This window comes from Antennarius striatus, chromosome 16, assembly GCF_040054535.1.
Source record: "Antennarius striatus isolate MH-2024 chromosome 16, ASM4005453v1, whole genome shotgun sequence".
Classification (NCBI taxonomy): Eukaryota; Metazoa; Chordata; class Actinopteri; order Lophiiformes; family Antennariidae; genus Antennarius; species Antennarius striatus.
In genome coordinates, this window is record NC_090791.1 from 17,527,333 (window position 1) to 17,549,515 (window position 22,183).

Genomic DNA, 22,183 nt, shown 5'->3' on the forward strand with positions numbered 1-22,183 from the left:
CAGCCTACGTGCTCACAACCATCCCGAGTTAACAAGGATGCTAAAGGAAAACCAGCAGCACTGATGATGAAGTTCATATAATCTATAATTATCATTTATCAAATCTAGCAGTGTGAATAATAGTTATCTGTTTTCATCAATCCACTGTATTTACGATTGTTATATTATTATTACAAACAAACTATAAATAAATTATAAGGTGAAAATGATCCAACACAACAACAAAACCCAGGTTGAAGCATTTAAATTGCTTGTTTCTTTGAGCAGTTTGTAACTAGACCACACTCAGACTTCTGTTTACTTTATTTGTTAGCTCAATGTTGTGACATTTCTGAATTAAAACATTACAGATCAGATCTGGAATATTTTTTATAAATGCCACTTATTTTAAGATATCCTACAAACAGACAAATGAACGCTGGTAAGATTGATTTATGATCAACGTAGAAGAAACACAATTTGCCTTTCAGTACTGAAAGCATTTTGAATAAAATCTCCTTTGTTTCCAGTAACATACAACTCAGTTAACAATACAGCACAGCTGTAGACCACATGAAAAATATAAATCTACACTGTAGATTTATATTTTCAGAAGGAAGATTCAACAGGCAAAGCTGAAGAAGGACCCTGCCTGTACATTTCGACAGGCAGTGCCGTGGCCACCTCTGTCTTCCCTACGGGTCCTTTGTGAAGTCGAGCAAAGATGGCGGCTTCCATGTTGTATAGGAGGACGGCGGACCTGTGTGGGATGTTAAAGGGAATTTCATCCTTAAATAGTGTCCTTTCTGCGACCATTTCCAGCAGGATTTTGCTTCAGGCTGCCTCCTACAACCCGAAACGTTTGAAGCTGAGCCTTAAGGACCCTTACATTCCTGACAAGAACAGCGAAAAGACCCCCGATTGGCAGAAGACGGAGAAGTACGACAGGAAGCTGTTCGGTCGCTACGGTTCCGCGTCGGGCATCGACCCTGCGTCTTTGTGGCCCAGCCACGAGCAGCTGGACAAGATCATCGCCGAGGAAAAGGAGTGGCATCCTTCATTAGAAGTGATGCTGCAGAATATCGAGGTCAGGGAGGCTGAAGTAACTAAAAAACGGTTGGCAAGGTAAGTCATGCTAATCCAGCTAACGTCAGTGCGCCTATTATCGGACAGATGCACCAGCCGGTGATTAAAACCTTCACCTGCACGCAGTTTCCTCCGAGATCATCCATCCATCCTCCCTCCCTCTGATACTAATAGACAATCTGAAGATACTGTTCATTTGTATTAGGAGAAATGAGAGGTAAATTATCTTTTGGCTTCATATATCCAGTTTTTTGAAGGCAAAACAACAGAAATCGTCTCTGGGAGTTGTTGGAGGCGGGGTACACCCCAGACACGTCGCCAGCGCATCGCTGGGCTGTATGAAAGATGGCTTACCAGTCACACATACGGTCAATTTCGATGATCAATTCACATAAATTGCATGTTTTCAGAGGTGGGAGGAAGCTGGAAAACCTAGAGAGAACCCACGCAGACACAAAGAGAACATATAAACACAGAAAAGACTCAAACCCAGAACATTCGTGCTGTGGACACCGTGCCACAACAGCTGTTATATACTTTCCATTTAATCATAATTTAATTGGACAGAGACAAGACTCTCGAGATCCAAACGTGCACACAAGCAAAAAAAAGAAAAAAAAGACGAGATCAAAGTTATTAGAATTAATCCTAAAGGATAGATATAAGATGTCATCTGTGACGAACGTCTGCTATTCTACTCTTCCATTTACAACCCAGAGAGAAACTCATCGCAGAAAACATGGCCAAAATGCCCAAGATGGTTGCTGACTGGTGCAGAGAAAAATCTGAAAAAAAGAAGAAACTGAAGGAGGAGAAAGACCGCCGTAGCAAGCTGCTAACTCAGGTCAGAGAGCGATTTGGGAGTTCGCTGGACCCACGCAGCAAACAGTTCAAGGAACTGGTTGCTGAAATGGAAAAGGAAGAGAAGAAGCAAAGGAAACTCCTGAAACAAAAAATGAGATTGGAGCAAGAGGTAGCTCGGACCATACGTCCTGCTGGACCTTTGTAATGTTGGACTCAGAAACTTTAACAAAAAGGAGTGTTTGGTGAGACAGCTGTGCAACGATATGTCCCTGTAAAGACACGTCTATCCCATGTCAAGAGCTCTGAGCCCTGTTCATTCAACATGTACCGGTACTCTTTCTATGAGATGTGCATTTAGCAACTGAAATAAATTTATCTCTGTACAAACTTTGTTCTGTGTAAACAAGTTCTTCTTAAAAAAGAAAAGAAAAGCTGGAATTATGGGCCGGTTTGGGAAATACTCTTATGTACAAACAACTTGTTCTTAGCAGCTTTTTTTTTTTTTTTTCAAAAAATACTGCTTATGACAAGTCTTAAAGTCAGAACACTAAATACTATTATCTACAATAAACACATTCACAAATTTTCAACGAAAAATAAAAATCTCATATGATACCTCACCGGTTCGTAGTCTAGAAATCACAGCACATTTAGTTTCAAACATACAAGCGTTTTTTGAAGTGTCCTTGAAGAAGCCAGTAATATAACGACCAATATAATAAATTTGACCGTGTTTGTAATAAGCCAATAACATAACTTTTGGCAAGTAACGTAATAATTACTGGTTAGCAGTACTGATAAATGTTATTGACCAGAAGTTATTAGGTTATCGGTTCAGGACTTTTATAACGTTATTGGCCAACTGTATTTCAAACACAGGCAAATTTATTACATTATCAGCTTTAACAGTTGTCTTGCTGGATTTTTGCATTTTGGCCAAACGGCAAAAAACAAAATACAGTAGGTGGTGATAAACAAGTGATGCAAATTAAGGTAATTTAAGACAACATAGATGATGTGTAGAATTTATTTATGCACAAAAAACTTTTAAATATTCAAAAGTTACCAGAAAGTGCACACACTGTCCACAGACTCCTGAATGCTTAAACCGATTCAAACACACACCAGTTGTTTTCACCTCTTTATGTTGCAGCCATACAGATTGACATGAGTTCCTGACTCAGGATGCACTGAACAAAGGCTGCTCACATCAAACATCTTTTTTTTAAAGATTACATTTGTAATTATTTTGTATCAAACATTTTTTTTTACTATTGTCTTTATTCCAAAACAGCATGATGAAGTTAAATAATAACATGGAATGCTCTCTTTGTGGTAAAACATAGTCAAGTCATAGAATGTTCCGATGTTTTACATGTACAGTGACTTTCAGTCAATTGTTGATTAAAATTGATTTCCAGTGTAAACAAGAATAATTTCCATAAAACAATGTCCCTTGACTTTAAATGTTAAATTCTACTCCTTGAAAGCTGGTCGAGGAAGCACCTACTGTTGACAGCTGTGTGCAAAGATCTGTTGTTGCATACTGAGACTTTAAATTCTCAGTGCTGTAATAAAATACCCAGAATGCACTTGGTAAAATTGGATAGAAGCTAAAACTGCTATACAATGGGGGTAGGAAAGCCTGGTGTGTCGAGCCTTTCCCGTCATGAATAAATCTACAGGTGAGTGTCTTCTTCTTCACTGGTGTTGGCCTTGAGTTTGGCCAGAGCAGCATGTATCCTGAACTGTGTGCGAGACTCCATGGAGTATTCTTTGTAGTTGTGTCTACAAGACAAAACAGAAAAATATAGGTTATTAAGAAGGTCTGGTTGAAATAGACTAGAACTGGTGTTTTACCGATTGATGCCGATGTGTTCGATTTGTTTGACAACTTTATTTGTAATGAATTGACTGCTTTCCAATGGGAGCAGACTTGAACTTCGCCAAGCCTTTTAGACCTATTATAATGGGCTGAGAGAGACCTCTAGTGTTCATGAGCTCAACTGCCGTAGAGATAAACATCTTCCAGACCTCCTGTACAAGATGGGAGTATGGAAAAGAATTCATATTACAAAAAAATCAGATCCCAGAAGTAACACCTCCATCTGTGAGGAAGATTAAGCCGGACGTTCCAGAAGGATGATGATCCTAAACAGACCTCAAAGTCCACCAAGGCTTGGTTCCAGAAGAAGTCCTGGATCATTCTAGAGGCCGTCACAGTCACCTGATTGAATCCACAGAAAATCTCTGGTGGGATCTGAAGAAGGTGTCTGCAGCAGGTAAACCAGGAATATTGAGGAACTGTAGGTGTTTGTTCATGAGGAATGGGCTGAGATTCCTCAGGAAGGCTTCTAGAAGCAGGTCATAGCAGCTAAAGGGTCGACTAAGAACTAGAGACACTTGGTATTAAGGGTTGAGTCATTTACAGACTGTAGTCATCAGGGAAAGAGACTGTTGTGTTATATTTGGGAAAAACAAGAATAATATGTGTTGTGTCTTGTGTGATTAGTTTTCCAAAGCAGGTGATGAACAGAAGATTTGTCCAAATGAGTTGATATATGATAGTTGACTAAATTTACTTCCAACAGACGAGCCGTCGGGCACTGCCATAATTTTACCTTTCCATGTTTTGAGAGAACATTTCACAACACGGAACAGGAAAGTCCTATCATAATTCACAGAAGAGACTGCCGTCTCGTCAGCGTCCTGCTGCAGTGGTAACAGACTTCATTGAGAAGCACATGCTGCTGCACAGGAGGAACTTACTTGGCTTTGTGCAGGAGTCGGATCGCCTCCTCCCTCCTGCCCTGGTCTATGTAGAGCAGGCTGAGCTCCACTAGAGCGTTGGGCACCAGGTAGTGGTCATACCTGATCTTCTTCTCACTGAGCACACAGAGCAGCCAGTAGTCACATTCACTTACAATTCACTCGCTGTTAGGAAACCATTCGTTTCTCCACAGGGAGAATCAACTTCTAGACTGACTTTAAAGAAAAAAGTCTTATTAAGCAGATTATTTCAATAGGATCGCAACTTTTGACTTGTTTGGAAATGTCGTATGTGACCCCATAGTTGTTCTTGATCAAACAGTAGGTTTTCACACTTGTGTCATCAAATAGCTCAATAACAGAAAGGAGGAGATGCTTCAGTTATGACTGGAGAAAAGCTAAGCAAACACTCCAGTGTTCAATGTCGGCCAGCTCAGTGTCATTATGCAAATAATTTAAGTGAATCGGGCACTAATTCAACAGGAACACAAGTCAGTGCGTGCTCCTTCAAACTAGCACTAGGTTTGATGTCCAGAGCATTCTGATGTTCAGACCAGACCAACGGTCTCGAAGGAGCTCACCCAAAGCCAAGGTTCCTCTCCTGCAGCTCACCTGGAAAACACTTTCCTGAAGGATTCCTCAGCAGCCTGGAGGAGACCCTGGTTCTTCAGACACAGACCCTTCAGCAGGTGGATCACACAGCGGTCGTCCACCGAAAACTCGTTTTCTGCAGAGAGACGAGCACACACACACGCACACACACGCACACACCCGCATACACACACCGTGAGTGTTCACTGCGTGTATATCCGTGGTTTATGGGGTGTGTGTGTGTGTGAGATTCTTTGGTCACGTGGGTTGGGGTTCAGCTGCATTACCCAGAGACTCCACCAGGGTGCTCTCTGCCTCCACGAGTGTGTGCAGCATGCCTTCAGTCAGCTCAGGTCGCTTACTGATCATGCTGAAGCCGTTCCACATGTACATCATCTCCTGAAATGAAACAGGAAATACTGCTGGGTGGGGACGGGGGGGGGGGCTTTGTGATGTAGGGTCTCTGTGTGTGTGTGTGTGCGTGTGCGCGTGTGCGTGTACGTGTGATGCTTTACCAGCACTGGCACTGGGAGCTTGTGCGGGCAGGCAGCCTTGTAGCGTCTGGCTTTCCGGATAGCGAACTTCTCCGTCGGGGGAGACTTCCCTGCTATCTTTTGCTTGAAGGTGGGGACTTGTCTGTGATGCAGGAAAACAAAATTAGTGGAGGAAGTATGAGGATTTATTATTGATTGCATCCTGACAGACTTCCTTGAACCAACCCGTATCTGCAAATATTTTTAAAATAAAATAAATATTGGAGGGAGGACCGGGAGCATCTGTTTTTGACATCCAAACGTAGATCTCGTTCATAGAATAGTGGAGATATTCCATCAACATTTAACGCCTTGAAGGGCTTTGTGATGTACAGTCACTTCGGAGTGTGAGCTGACAGTGGGAGGTGTCAGCTCACACTTCGAAGCGACCACTGCTGAGGTGCCCTTGAGCAAGGCACTGTCCCCATTATAAGTTGCACATTAGGGCACACCACAAAATGAGATGTTACCCACTGCATGCCCACAGACCCCTGTGTGTGTGTGTGTGTGTGTGTGTGTGTGTGTGTGTGTGTGTGTGTGTGTGTGTGTGTGTGTGTGTGTGTGTGTGTGTGTGTTACAGGCCTGTACACACAAATATGCATAAGACTAAAACTAATAGTGTGATCTAGAGTATGCTAACAATTTCCATCCGGTGATCATTAAGTACATTTACATTTAAAACATCACAACAAATTAAATAAAGTCATTTCACACGAACTGAAGCAGCTCAATGTCCCTCTACCTGTTATGTAAAAAATATAAGGAAAAAAAAACACTGTCAGAAACATTTTGGAGCTTCAGAGTCATCATGTAAATGAGTTGCATGACGACATTTACATAACATCTTTAAAGGCCCAGGTCATCACAAATAAAGTTTCTTTTTGCTGTTGTATGATCGTTATCACCTAGATATCTCTCTGCTTGTTACGCTCAAAGCAACAAAAACTTCCCATGTAAAAACCCGACACAACAGCGTCAGTCAGGTGATCGGCCACTTCCTAACTGGTTTTTCAACTACAGTACACTATGCAAAAAGTGCTGAACAGGAAATAGGAAACCATAATATCTCCATATATTTTGGTGTAAAGCCAAAAAACACTGAGCAGTTAGGGCTTCTCTTCCACTAACTGTATTTATGTACAGTTAGTGGAAGAACGCATAAATCTCTCCGGCTGATAGTATCTCCATAACAAACAGCTTTTCCGTGGAAAAATGACTAATGTGCATTGTTGTGTGCATTGTGTAATGTGAAGAGGTGATTCAGCAGATGCACTTTTAACTCCTTTGACACAAAGGAGTTAGAAAAAGCTTTTTTATCTTTGTTTACGAGGTCAAAACTACATCACTACAGGAGTGTTTACCTAAACAGTTGTACCTCGTTCTCCCCAAAAGGCCTGTCTTCATCTTTGGGCAGCATGCTGAGGTAAGCAGCTTTCATGTAAACATACATGGCCTGATGGAGAGAGGAGACACAAAGACACCCGTTCTTCCCTTTCCTTTGTCAAGCCGTTTCCCAGCATCCTCCAGCTACGCTCGTTGGATCTCCATTCGTACCTTGGACCAGCGGCTCTCCTGGCTGAGCAGGTCTGCGTAGAAGTACGCCATCTTCCATGCCCGCTTGTACGTGAAGCACCACATCAGCTCCCAGTAGCACATGTGGTGGAACTGCTTCCACGCCTGCTGAGCCTTGCAGCCATCTTCGAAGAGCGCCACCGCCTGGTAGGATGGAAAATTACACCAGATCAGATTTAGTGGCAGATCATTTGACTTCCTCTCGCAGTTTTAACTGTGTAACCTGTTGGCTTAAGCACCAAGCTCATTCCACATTTAACTGGCTGACTGAAGATTCCCACTAGAGAAGGGAGGATTGTGAACATCATCTCCCCGTTATCATTTCAAAATTTTTTAGAATGACCTGAGGCCTGTACCATAAAGCTGGATTATGGTTTAGCGAGATAACTTGTGGCTTAACCCTGGCTTTTCGGTACCATAAAGGTGGCTGACTTTCTATCGGGCTACGTTATCGCGGTAACCTATGCTGAACACCTAACCTGCTCCGGAGCAGGATAAGTTCAGGATAAGAGCTCAGCAGGTATAATAGCCCCACCCACTGACCAATCAGAGCTCAGCAGGTATAACAGCTCCACCTACTGACCAATCAGTTCTCTTGGAAAATGGGAACCCCGTGGATCTTGGTGCACAGCTTGTGCGAAGAGCGCTCAGGCATAGAGAATATTTAGAGATCACTGCAATCCGTTCGAATTTCCGGAACAATCACTGTACGAAAGGTAGAGGTTTTGGGGAGAGGGGTTACATTACATCTGTCAGCTGCTGGAGCCTTACATCAGTAATGTAACGCATCGCAACCACGCGCTGACAGTCCCGCAGACAGTGTGCATTGCACTGAGGTTTTTTGCCACAGTTAATATATTTCTTAGTGATGTTCGTAATTATTATGATGTCCTTTAATCCCTCGTTGGATGGGTAACAAGCAAGCCACAGATAAAATGCCATTAATCAATTATTTGTTTAAGTAAATCATGGATTGATTCATTCATTCATAGGTACTTTTATGTATTCTGTTGGAGATGCCGAAAACCTCGGGAAGAACACAGTATGTAGAGCTATTCATAAAGTCGCGGGGGCTACAATCACATGCCATAACGAAAAATGTTGTACACACATACATTTATGGAACACACAAATATTACTGTAGTCAGATATACAAGTGAGTCATAGTGGGGAAGTAATATTATAATGGCACTAACTTACGCATTGACACAGTTGGCGATTTTTTCCCAGCGATCCTTGCGCCGTTTGGCAGCTGCAACTGTGTTGCTTTTTGCCTGGATTTTGATTTGTATTACTCGTATTTATTGTTTACTATTGATTGCTCCTCCATTGTGAAATATGCGGCTCGGGCCGGTTTGTTGCATGTTTGCGATTGGTCGCATGCAGCAACCTCCGCCCTTTTTATGTGAGCGCGCACAGATCTAGAGTGGACAAGCCTGAATTGAATTATTGAGTTGATAGCCGGCTTTATGGTACCGAAAATCCGGAGGGCGGATGTCTCGGTAAGTGAAGCCAGATAAGTAAGAGGAAGCCCGGCTAGGTTCATCAAGCTTTATGGTACAGGCCTCTGGAGTTTTAACTATGGTAGAACCTCGAGATATGGGCTGCATTTCATACGAGTTATTTGAGATATGAGCCATCGCTCTGTACAGATTTTTGTTTAACATATGAGTGAAAATCCGAGATACGAGCCATGCTTCAGGACACCACCGCTAGTTGGCGGATGGATACAACATCAGCTGAGACCAGATCTCATTCTCCTTGGTGGAGTAAAGACATAACTTGCGAGTTCTCGTGACTTTCATGTTTCTTTTCATGCTTTATCATTGTTTATGTAATTCATATATACTTAATTATACAAAGGTAAAGTCTGCATGTCTATTGGTTGAAAAAATGTTTTTTTCATAATTTGCAGGAGTTGGGGCTTTTATACAAGGCTGGAACAGAAGTTCCATTACTGAAGTTATTTTAAATGGGGAAATGTTTGACTTACAAACTCAGTCATGGAATAGATTAAACTCATATCTCAAGGTTCTACTGTTGTAGTTTTTTTCTTTTATGTCTCGGAGCGCCCCCAACTATCCTACTAGTTCTCTACAGACAGCTTGTAATCATTTACAACACTCAGGTTCATGAAAGACAAACACTCCATTAAAGATCATTAAATATGCAGGAACTAAAACATACGTCATGCTTTCAAGCACTTTAGACACGTTTAATGAAACACACCTCATCAATGTTCCCCTTGATCTCTTCTGTTCTGCCAGCAAAGAAGAGGAATATTGCTCCCTGGAAAGGAGAAGAAATATGCAATTAAAATGATTTGACTCCAGTGTTACGTATCAGCCTGCTGAGTATTAAACTGTCATCCATATGCAAGCACACCTCCTGTACAGCAATTACTCTTGGCTGTGTTTCACCAAGACATTTCCATTCTTTTTTGGGTTGGTAAACATTGTGTCACAGTTTGTTCTCTGGGATGGGCAGATATGTGGGCAAAAGGTGGAACGGGAAAAGGGATTGTGAAATTGCTAGAATGTGGGATGTAGAGATGACAGGACAAAGGAATGCAAGAGGACTTACCTTCCTAGTGGAAGGTGGTGAAAGAAAGGAGTGGAAGCAGTAATCTCTGAGAAAGCAATGACATGAAATTGGACTTGTAGAAAAACACAGGTTACAATAACAATGGAGGTGTTTAAGTGGCAGGTAGAAAAAAAGAACAGGTTTGAAAGAGGAACCAGAAACATGTAACACAATCTACAGTCTGAATAAACGGCCAATAAAGAGACGGTGCAGTTTCCCAGAAGTTGGGTTATGTTTGCTGTTCATATCATCATCAGTTACTGCTGACTTGCTAGAGGCCTCATGATGCTGTCAAACTTCAATCAAGTCAATCAATCAATGAATTTTTATTTAAAAAGCGCCAGACATTTCAAAGCCTCAGGTGACGATCTGAAGGAACCAAGTTTCCCCAGATGACCTGAACGCCTCTTTTTGTCAATAGTTTAAAATAGCTAATAATTAAAACATAATTGAGTTAGCAGGTATAAACCATGTCTGCCTGTAGTCAGAGGTTCAGAGATGACATATCCCTCCAGCTCCCACAAAACAACTGATGAGCTGGCCGCTCTGGAGAGCCAGCGGATCTACCGTGAGTGCAGCATGTTCATACTAACGGAGACATGGCTGACCCACGCTATACCAGATGCTAACGTGGAACTGCGAGGTTTCACTGCGGTGAGAGCGGACAGAGACATGAAGGCATGTGGGAAAAGCAGGGGACTCATCATCATCACCAACAACCGCTGGTGTAACCCCAGCCATGTTTCAGTGAAGGAGGTTGTATGTTGCCCTAATCTGGAGCTGATAGCCGTTAACATACAGCCATACTATTTACCACGGGAGTTCAGTCACGTGATCTCCCTCTGTGTTTACATCCCTCCATTGGCCAATGCAGCCGCTGCATGTGAGAAGATCATCAGTGTCATTGCACGGCTGCAGACCAAACATCCTGAAGTCTTCATGATTATTTCTGGAGACTTTAATCATGCCACCCTGGACACTGGCCTGGCTGCTTTCCACTAGGTTGTTGACTGCCACACAAGGAAGAACAGAACGATGGACCTACTGTACACCAATGTTAAAGAGGCATACAGAGTCACCGCCGTGCCTCCACTGGGCAAGTCAGACCACAACCTGGTGTACGTCCAGACCCAGTACACGCCCCTGGTCCAAAGACAGGCAGTCTCTACACGCACCATCAGGAGATGGACTCCTGAAGCAGAGGAGGATCTCAGAGACTGCTACAACACCACGGACTGGGAAGTCCTGCTGGGTGGACATGGACATGACCCACTGTCTGACGGACTATATCAACTTCTGTGTAGATGTGGTCGCCCCCACCAAGACAGTTTGGTGCTATCCAAATAACAAGCCGTGGATAACACAGGACGTGAAGGATGTCCTCAACAGGAAAAAGAAGGCTTTCAGGACGAAGGATGAAGACGAGATGAGAGAAGCACAAAGGGAGGTCAGACACTGCATGAAGGAGGCTAAGGACGCATACAGGAGGAAGGTGGAGCAGCAGCTGAGCACCAACAGCATGAGGGACGTCTGGGAAGGTGTGAGAAACATCACTGGACACAAAGCAAGGACCAGAACAGAGGGGGGAGGGGTGCAGAGAGCCAACGACCTGAACGACTTCTTCAGTAGGTTCAACCAGGCCCCCCCGCAGCACCCCCCTATCACCCTCCACCCTCACGACCTCAGCAGCAGCTCACCAGCCTCACCCCTATCCCATGGCCTCCTTCCCCCCTCCGCAGCAGCAAAGTGGCCCGTCTCCACCCCCCTCCCCCTGCTCCTCCCATTCAACCTCCCCCCACAGCCTCCACACATCTGTAGGTACAAGGGAGCCCCTCACCATCCCTCTTCCCCCCAGTCCCTCCTTCTCCTTCAAACCCACTGACGCCCTCTATGCAGCAGCGGAGCAGTCCCCCTCACCCTCCTCCCACGAGCACTCCTCCCCCCATCCCACCACCTATTCTACCTCCCTCAAGCCCACCTACACCCATCCTAGCTCCCCCCTCGCCTCCCTCCCCAACTCTCTCACCTGCAAGCCCTCCTCGCTGTCACAGACACCTTCCCTCCACCCCCCAGCTCCCACCACCATCACAGCCTCCTCCAATCTTCATGGCGGACCAGGTAAGAGGAGAACTGAGGAAGCTTCAGCCCTGAAAAGCAGCAGGACCAGATGGAGTGAGCCCCCCATCTACTCAAGGCCTGCACCTCTGAACTCGGGGAGCCTGCGTCTTAGGAAGGTGCTCACCCTCTGGAAGACGCCGTGCATCGTTCCAGTGCCCAAAAAGAACCGGCCCAGCGAGCTGAACAACTTCCGACCAGTGGCGCTCACATCGCATCTGATGAAGACTCTGGAGCGGCTTTTCCTCAATCTCCTCAGGCCTCAGTTTAAACATGCTGAGGACTCTTTACAGACTGCCTACCGGGAAAAGGTCAGCGTGGAAGAGGCCATCCTCCGCATGCTACACCGAGCCCATTCGCATCTGTACAAGGAAAGCGGAACTGTGAGGATCCTTTTTCTGGATTTTTCAAGTGCCTTCAACACCATCCAGCCCTGTATACTGCAGGAGAAACTCCTACAAATGCGAGTGGACCCCGGCCTGGTTGCTTGGATCCAAGACTACCTCACCAACAGACCACAGTTCGTCAGGCTAAAGGATGCCACGTCTGATACTGTCGTCAGCTGCATCGGTGCTCCACAGGGGACTGTCTTGTCCCCAATCCTCTTCTCCCTGTACACGGTGGACTTCTGCTACAACTCAGAACTGTGTCACATCCAGAAGTACGCAGATGACACAGCCATCGTGGGATGTATCAGGGACAATGAGGAGGAGGAGTATAGATGCCTGGTGAAGGACTTTGTTGACTGTTGTCACAGCAACAGCCTGCAGCTCAACACCTCCAATACTAAAGAGCTATTAAAGTAATAAAAAACAAAACTGACACATACATGACTAAATTACACACGGAAGGGTAGTGACGATACCCTCTGAATCAATCTGGATCTCCTTTAGGGCCAAGAATAACGTCAAATTGATGTCAGGGAAACAAAAATATTGCGCTAGCCGCAGCATCGCTACTTGCATTACTAGACTTGTGCAAAGGCTTAAAAAAAAGACTATTGATACAGCAAGTGTTGAATAAACACATTAGCAGCTCAACATTCACCACAAGAAGTCAGCGAGTGACTTTGGAGGTGGGCTGTCAGCTGTCCAACCAATCAGAAGCCAGGAATGATACGAGCAATTCTTCTTTTTTTGGATGAAAAAACAAACAAAGTGTTTCTTGACTCCTGATTGGGCGGATACTGCCCCGGAGGTACTGCTGACCTCAGCATAAACCACTTCAGATGATATGACTGGAGAGAGAAAAGGAATAGAAGCTACAATTGCTAAGTCTACTTCACATCTGCATCTGAAAAAATAATCCTGACATCTCTCAAAGTTCACTCTGCAGGTCCTCTGCCTCCCCCGCAACGACTCATCATTAGGAAATCAGGTCAGTCAACCCCCAGGTGTGTGGGGACCCAAGCCGGTACGATCCAGCCATAAAGCTGACTACGGCTTTGTTTCTCCAACGCAATGGTTTCATTTAAAAGAGGGACTGATGTCACATCGTTCATCTGTCACCTCCATGTCCTCCAGGGCTGTGGGTTCAACCGAAACATACTTCCTGCAACCACAAGGAGGGACGTACTTTTTCTCCAGCTGTCATCTGTGTGGCTCAAGATTTAAATAATTTGAACTGCAGAAAGTACAATTGTAAAATTTAGATAATTTAAATCCAGGTCCCACATGAGCCCCTCAGCTTTGATACTCCTAACTCCCTACAAGGCCACCGGTGTCACCTGATGTGTCCAAACTCAATTCTAAACTGTGGCTCCAACTGAAACTTAATATTTATAAGTTCATACATCCATCCAACCTCCAACCACTAAAACAGGAACAATCAATAAACAGCTTAGTCATATAAGCAAGTAGAAACTTCCTGCAGTTTTAATTCTCTGAAAGAGAACAACTGTTTTGTATAAATACACCAAGGGCGCACACGCTAATGTCGTGGTAACTATGGCAACACTGATTAACTCAGAACAGTCCCATTTCGAATGATTCATTCATATTATTTACTTAAGTCCCTGACCCTGTGAACCTGCTCCCAACTAGGAATCATGAGGGGTTTTTTATCACCAGTAGTTCCAGCTAGGTTTTCATGGAGGCAGTGGATCCTGGTTACCACTCACCCGTGGGTAGCGGAGTCGGAAAGGCTTCAGCAGCCTTTCAGCTTCTTCAACCTCTCCTTCGCCCGTCCCTGAAAAATCAGAAGAGATGCGATTGATTATTGAGAACGATTGATGGGAGCAGATGATGTGTGGCGTTCACAGTGTCGTCTCAGTCTGAGACGGTGCGTTTAATGCCCGGACGAGGTACAGCGCTACCTAGTATGAACGTGAGAAAGGTGTAGTAGCACAGCAGCAGCATAGCACTCAGCATGGAGCGCAGGTTCACCCCGGTGGCGCCGTCGTGCAGCAAGGACAGACCGTAGTCCTGAAACAGGACACACGTGTAAGTGAGTGGCAGTGGGTGTGGCAGTGGGTGTGTGGATGCATGATGGGAGGGACTTCACACTCCACCTTGTCTCCAGAGAAGCCTGCAAACTCTAACACTTTGAGTATCCGTGGAGGGAATAGAGAGAGTGTCTGTGAACGAAGAACGCCTCGTAAGCTGTACGTACACACACACACACACACACACACACACACACACACACACACACACACACACACACACACACACACACACACACACACACAATGAGTCCATGATGTGTTTCAGGACATACCAGGTTAAACGCGCCTATTCCAAATGATACGCCCCCCTCTAAGTGGACGTGGCTGGCTCCTTTGAGGCAGTTGTGGGATTTGATGAGGGCGTGCAGTTGTCTGGTGATGGAAGGAAACAGTCAGTTGTTAAAGCAGGAGAGGATAAAAACAGAAGGTGTTCTATGATGATGTCACTACGCAAAAAAACTAGAAATCCAAGTTAGATGGGATAGCTAGATAGTATTGATCTAACGTTGCACATGAATCATATATTTACAAAAGGTTGATCAAAATCTGTGTAGCAGAGGCCAAACATACCTTTAGACAAAAACCTGCATATCCCATAATGCAACAGCAATTATTTTAATCATCTTGTCCAATCTTGGCACTCTCTGTTTGTGAAGGAGGCTTTCTGTTATTGAATTGAAATCTAATCAAAACTGAGACACCTCCTGATGACGTATTCTTTGCGGTGGATTACACACGCTCCATCCAAAACACAGCGCGGGTACAAATAATCCTCATAACACACACACACAAGATTCACACAACTGTTTACACATGATAAGAAGACGATGGAGCGTGATGCGTTACTGACATTCACCAGTTCAACCAGTTTTTCTTTACTACTTACTTGTAAATGAGGTAACTGTTCCGTACTTTGATCCCTCCTTTAATAAAACTCACCATGTTCTCATCCTGCAAAATCAATCATTAGAGGGATTAAAGACAACATTTTTTAATATGTTTTAGTTTTATTGGGAAGCATGAACAAATCCATGGAGGTTATAATTTCCCCTGTGTCCACTGGTGGGTTTGTCAACAGGATTTGGTAAAAACGTCCAGACAGAATTGTATGAAACTTACTGGAAAGATGGATCATGTCCCAGGACTAAAGTCCTTTAATTTTGGAGTGGATCCTCAGGAAAAGGTAAATCCAGGAAGTTTTTCCTCCCCATCTTTAACACTGTGGACGTTTCGTCTCATTTGTGTGATTGTGAATGTTCAGCTGTGCTCTATGACTGCCGGTCCAATTTTCATTATGCAGCTGATTAAACTGGAATGGTACCCCGAATGGCAGAGCCCTCCACCAGATAGTTTAATTTAATCGTGTCCAAACCCAAACTCAGAGCCCTGTGACCATAAATCAAGGCAGCCAAACAATGAATCTGGTGAATTTGGATTTTTATTTGGACATATTCATATTCATTTAACAAGCTGTATTTTTTTCAGTAAATCCAGCATCATGTTACACCTATTCAGGGCCAGGGTAAAAATCCTGGATCTAACCCTTCATCCGGATTCTGATCATCCAAACTTTAAAATTAGTCTATTCTGATCCATCCTCCCACCCATCTGTTGAGTCAAGTTAACCAACCAAGAAAATAACATGGGTGAACTCATAACCTCCTTGGGGGTTATTTACTCATGATTAATTGATGGCTTGTTTATAAAATGTTAGAAAAATGTATCATTTCATTCAACCAACAGTCAAAAACCCAAAGGTTCTTCAGTGGCAATCATAAATGAGAAAAACAAACAGCCAACCGTCTCCTTTTAGAGGCTGGAGACACTAAATGTTGGACATTCCTGCTTGAAAAATGACTGAAAGAAATAACCAACGAGATCCAAGGCAGTCGGAGACTGCAACATCCTACGACACCCCTGAATTCAACATTTTACCTTGACCTACTTGCATGGGTCAAAGATCAAAGCCAGTGCTCTGACCTACTTTCATAGATCAAATAGACCCATAGATCAAAGCTAGTGCTTTGATCTATGGCCCTCTCCCTCATTTTTCTATCTTATCCAGTTCCTGAGTGTACAAAAGTTAAAATTTGACCTTGCCCTAGTTTTCTTAAGGTCAAAGTTATAAAATCATTTTCATCCCCTTTGCTGCCCGAGTAATGTGTTTTTTGTTTCATCTTTCTATCTGCAACGGTTGCGAAGATATTTGGTGGATGGACTGACGGACAAACACACAAACGCTGACAATTACAATACACACCCGCTTTGACGCGGAGTGTAATTATCAAAATAGCTGGTAACCAATCTGCTTTAAATAAACTAGTCTAATTGACCAGTCAAGGCAGCTTCAGGCAAGATTCCATCCAATTACAAATATATAAACCGACAGCTGTAAACGTTCCTGTAACATTCAAAGGGACATTTTCTAGTCGACACAGATAATGTGAAGACGCTGGTGTGTTCTGTCTATATATCAGTTCATACAGCCTAGAGACAAAACATTCAAGACTACTGCACCTGCAGGAAGGTGAGAGCGGCTCTTTGGAGTTGGCATTCTGCATAACACACTTCAGCATGAAGCTGCACTGCAAAAACACATCCATACACACACATTAAGTAGTGAAAAACACAACGATCATAGTCAACAATCAGTAAAGATCACATCCAGCCCGGTACCTGAACCACTAGCAGATCTTGCAGACTGGATATATGTCACACATACACACATCTGCATTAACAAGCCACAGCTACATTTGACCCCACTTGACTTTGTGGAAATTGTTTCACTGCTGCCTCGTCAGTCTTTAGTCAGCCCCAGTGGTGGTGTTCCTCAGGGATGGATGCTCGTAGCACTTATATTCATTTTGTGTCCATTGAAATTTTGTTCAGACACCCATCTTTCTTCTACCAGATTAAATATAGAGCCATTATCAGGCCAAACATTACAATAAAAAATGCATTTCTGTCTGACTTAGGGGGACAGTGTTGTGGTGCTGGAAGCAGTAGAAATGGAAACAAACATGGAAGTCAAAATATTTTTTTTATAGTTTGTGTCTTATAATGAGAATCACTGTTGTTCTGCGATCTGAAATAAAGACCACACTGAAAAAGCTGCAGTGACAAATTTAGTTTTCAGAGGATGTGATCCCCAAAGTCAGAAAAACCTTACGTTAGCGTTGTCATTGGTAGCATGGCAGTACTCCACCAGTGCTTAGCCTGAAGTAAAGGACAGTTTCAGAGAGTTGGATTCTCGGGGGATGTTAAAAAAGTGCTAAATGACATAATCGACAACCTGGTAATTAAATATAGAACATTATTCTATTGAAATGAGGACAATACAAAGTGTAAGTTTCCGTTTCCGTTGCTTGATCCATGCATAGAACCAGAAGTAGGACATGACAAGAAGTAGGACATGACCTTTACCTTCATTTAGAGAGTCTCCTACTGACTTGTTAGCCAAAGCTGAGGATTTCCGCCGAAACCTGAAACAGAACAAACCAGCTGCTGTAAAACATTCTCTTATGCAAACACAGTCAAATTAGTATTGATGTCTAAAACAGGCGATGTGTTCACTCCCGCATACATTTATGGCTCACAGGTGAGGAAGAAAAGGTTTTAATACCCGTGTGGAGGGCTAGAAGTATTCAAGGCCTACCTCTGGCAGACCTCCTGGGCGCTCTTCATGGTGATTCCGGCGTTGGTGATGTCATCGTGTTGGAAAGTCATCATGGCCTGCATTTCCAGCACTGTGGCGTAGATCAGAGCGTGGTACATGCTCTCGTTCACTCTGCAGGGGAAACAAATAAAAGTTTCAGGATCAACGCTGCACAGAGAGCACTGTCAGCGAGACAGAGGTAGCATTAGCATGAGAACTGCTGTTAACTGAAACATTTTCCTGTTGGGAAAAGATAAGAGTAAACATTGGTTTCGCTCTACTCTTCCTATCTCCTCCACCGTCCCAGTCTTGTGAATAGTGTTTATTTTGCAGGCCTGCCTTTTTGTGGCTGTTGAAACAGTCAGACCTTGGGCGTCAGCTTCAGCAAACACCTCATATCCTGGAGAACCGAAGCCCAGGGCCACGCTTGTATCTTGGCAGAGGACAGTTGCCACTTCACAGTTGTTACCTCAAAGTCACACTAACACACAAGGCTAAAAAGGAGCCGCGATGCGACAGTTTGATCCTGCCGACACCGGATCAGTCCCTCACCTGGGTCGCAGCCTCTCCAGACTCTCACTGAAGTGGTTGTTGAGGAACAGATCCAGGGCCTCCATGCACTCATCCAGGCACTCCTTTAAGGTCATCTCTGAGGAGCTGGGCACATGCACACAGGAGATAGACTCGATCAACAAGAGTGTGGTGGGTTCAAATGGGTCGGGAGGTCAACAGCAGCAGATCCCTTCATCCAGACAGGAGTCACAATAACACTGATCCCAGGTCTGAGGCAGTCTGAGCGCATTACAGCCTCCATATGATGATCAGGAAAAAAACGTCGTCAGTAATCTATCAGCTGTCAAAGTAACTAAACATGTTATTTTCTTTTTTTAAATTCCCTTTAAATTTTTCTTTTCTTACTTATTTTGTGAGTGTCAGCGATCCAGAAAGAGGCGACACACTAACGGCATCCAGCTGCCTTCACTCACTTTTGTGCAGCATTTGGGTCTTTCCCATTGGACATGTCCTTTCTGCGGCGGCGTGTCCCAACACCTGTTAGGAGCTCAGCAGGTCCGGGGAAAAACCACGATGCATTCAGGGACTCCTCCGTCAAACGAGAACTCCAACGTGATCAGAGCGGGAGTCAGCGTCCAGCGACCGAGACCCTCCCTCAGCGGAAACAAACGCAACACGGACAGAGGTTCAGGTATGCAGTCATCCGGGGGCCAACAGGTGCAGTGTGAGTGTAGGCAGCGGAGGCGCACGGGGCTCCTCCCCCCATGTGACGTCACTGCACGCAGTCAAACAGACGGTAGATGGTAGTTTGACAATAAACCTGATATTCTAAAGGAGATGAATAATTTAAATTTCTTCCGGGGATAAGGTGGATTTTCATTAGTAAAATAATAATAATAATAATAATAATAATAATAATAATAATAATAATAATAATAATAATAATAATAATAATAAAATACTTTCATTAATTAATTAAAATAGTTCCCCATTTTTTTTCTTCAGTTCTTTGTAAAATTTCAATAATTACAATTATTAATCCGCACTATATGGCATATGAAAATAATAAGCTTAATTTAATATTATTCAACTTTACTGGAGGGGCAGAAATAAATTAATATTATATTATATTATATCATATTATATTATATTATATTATATTATATTATATTATATTATATTATATTATATTATATTATATTATATTATATTATTTTATTTTATTTTGTATCGTAATGTATTATGTTATGTTGTATTGATAAGAATTTACGTGTTTAGGCACAAAAAAATTATAATAAATAATTGAGTAATTACTTTGTTCCATACCTCACTGCACTGTCACTGTAGGACCATTTGGGGACGCTGCTGTTGCATTTATATGACATTTGGATGAGCGACGGATAATAAATGCATTTCGTTTAATGTATTGCGTTTTCTATCTTTTTAATCTTTTTCGTTCAGACTCAATCTGACTCAAGTCCATATTTAACTACATAGAAGCTCAGCTCTGATTCCCCTACTAAATAATCTACTAAAAATCTTACTCTTTACTCTGAATGAAGTGTTCCTCCTGAAGGTGACACTAGAGCTTTTATTATTATTTCATATCTGGCTCGATTATAGAATTAGCAAAAACGGTCAGTATTTTTATTTTAAATAATGAGATTTTTGCTATGATTCTGAAGACAGAATTCTTGGTCTTCTTGGTGCTTGAATTAGAATCAGGCTTAATATATTGATTACTTTGGCAAGATTTTATCGAGAAGTTCCTCACAAGAAGTATAAATTAGAAAATTGAAAATACAAAAATGCAGAAAGAGATAAATATAGCCAAAATGCAAGAAGTGAAATACAATAAATTAGAAACCAATACAGTACAAATAATAGGGATTATATCTCAGTATATAGATAGATAGATACTTCATCAGTGGGTAAAGTGAACAGTGTCAGAAGAATCGTGGCTTCATTAGCGCTTGCTCTGCTGATATGCTCTTCAATACACGTGTGGGGAGAGAAACACCAAAGGGATTATTGCTTTGAATATTTGTTTTGTAGGATGTTTCACACCTGTTGTACTATAAAGTTTGATAATTCTGATTAAATATGTCTTTTTGTTTGACTTGAGGGATTGGCCTCTGATGTTTGGTCAAGCTGCTGATTGTTTTCTGGGATTAATCCCCTCTGACATCAGTTTAAATAATTTATTATGACTTGGTAAAAGACATTTTTTAAATCAGGAATCTTCAGGTTTTATCTGTTGTTCTACCCTTTTAAAGTCTTTGCAGTGGATCTAGTGCCTTCCCTCGTGGTGGTGGTAGATGCAGATGCATCCGTTTAGCTGTAGTTTGCTGTGGGTGGTGTGATGCTGGTGTTGGTGCTCTACCTCACCTCTGACACCTCCAGCACCGTCCTTCAAGTCTGGACCATCATCTCAGTTGAAGCCTTAAAATCTGGCAGTGGATTTAATTATTATAGTTTGAACTCATTGAAGTATTGTGTTATTTCATGGTGTTTTCATTCAGCCCCCACCCTGACATCCTGTACCTCCTTCAATGGAACACATTTAATCTGCTGGAGCAGTGAGGCCTCATTTATTGCACATTGTGTTGATTAGTATTGGCTGAGCTGTGGCCTCCTGACAAACACGCACGGTAATGACTGAGGGTTGGTAAAAGAGATGAATGTCATTTTGAACAGTAACAGTAATAGTTTAAATAATATAATTACTGCATTATAAAGTTAAAGGCCTATCTAGTAGAATCATCTCTGGTCCAAGACAGTCCTAGAGGCATTGTCATCTTTTTCCTCCTACGAAAACTGATTACCCAAATTACCCACAATGCATCTGAACTGTGCCAGTTCAGGTGTGTTATGCTTGCCTCAGCTGATGTAGCTGATGTAGCCTTGTAGAGAGATATGGAGCCACGGAGGTTTAAACGGGTTTGCTCATGTTCAGACGTTTTTGCTCTCTTTAACATGAAAAGGTTTTGGAAATCTTTGAATACCTTCAGTACCTGCTGACAAAACTGATGTGTAAAATCAGCAGAGTTAAAGACAACTAACTGATCCTGGAGCAGACGTCTATGTTCGGGGAGACGATGACATCAGACGATGGCTGACTGCTGTAGGGTAATGATCTTTAAAGCGGTTGTTCCTTAACAAAAGCAATCTCAGCTACAATAACCGGACTAATCTATAAGGGTAGGTGGCCTTTGTTCCAACACACACATTAGCACCTCCTGTTTTATTGAACAATTTCAGATAACCGGTGCATGCTCCAAGCTACTGAATGTCTTGTGCAAACATTATTCCAATTTTCTACCAATGGAAAAACATGTCATGTTTTTAATTGTTGTTCCAGGCACCTAGTGGAGCGAACACCCTCCCACTAACAGCTTCAAGTCAACAGGTTAAAATCAGGTTTATACCTGTGCTTGTAGACAAACGTGTTTGTTAGAACAAAGCAGATAACAAAGGAATATTAAATTAGCTTTACCTGTTTGAAGTCAAAATGTCTGTAAAGAACTCACCAGCATC

At 42.9% G+C, this 22,183-nt stretch overlaps 2 protein-coding genes across 8 annotated transcripts; one reads left to right on the forward strand and one right to left on the reverse strand.

Annotated features, from left to right (window-relative positions):
• Window positions 1-695: 695 nt before the first annotated feature.
• On the forward strand, window positions 696-2,260 carry gadd45gip1 (growth arrest and DNA-damage-inducible, gamma interacting protein 1). The gene is made up of 2 exons (XM_068337359.1): window positions 696-1,104; window positions 1,783-2,260. Exons 1-2 carry the CDS (start codon window positions 704-706, stop codon window positions 2,072-2,074), a joined length of 693 nt encoding a protein of 230 aa, XP_068193460.1. The 5' UTR covers window positions 696-703; the 3' UTR covers window positions 2,075-2,260.
• Window positions 2,261-2,904: 644 nt separating this feature from the next.
• Window positions 2,905-19,355, reverse strand: zgc:158403 (tetratricopeptide repeat protein 39A). Of its 7 annotated transcripts, none has more exons than XM_068337879.1 (18): window positions 19,052-19,355; window positions 18,686-18,790; window positions 18,134-18,265; window positions 17,902-17,960; window positions 16,996-17,063; window positions 15,365-15,429; window positions 14,751-14,850; window positions 14,542-14,607; window positions 14,344-14,455; window positions 14,152-14,219; window positions 9,564-9,623; window positions 7,317-7,478; window positions 7,124-7,215; window positions 5,745-5,865; window positions 5,517-5,628; window positions 5,251-5,365; window positions 4,639-4,755; window positions 2,906-3,657 (listed from the first exon to the last, which is right to left on the reverse strand). In XM_068337879.1, the coding sequence occupies exons 2-18, from the start codon at window positions 18,778-18,780 to the stop codon at window positions 3,549-3,551; spliced, it is 1,653 nt and encodes a 550-aa protein (XP_068193980.1). In that variant the 5' UTR covers window positions 18,781-18,790; window positions 19,052-19,355; the 3' UTR covers window positions 2,906-3,548. The 7 variants fall into 7 exon arrangements, with proteins under 7 accessions (XP_068193984.1, XP_068193980.1, XP_068193981.1 ...); XM_068337877.1 differs by having other exon boundaries at window positions 2,908-3,657; window positions 19,120-19,355; XM_068337878.1 differs by having other exon boundaries at window positions 2,909-3,657; window positions 14,347-14,455; window positions 19,120-19,355.
• Between the last annotated feature and the right edge of the window lie 2,828 nt (window positions 19,356-22,183).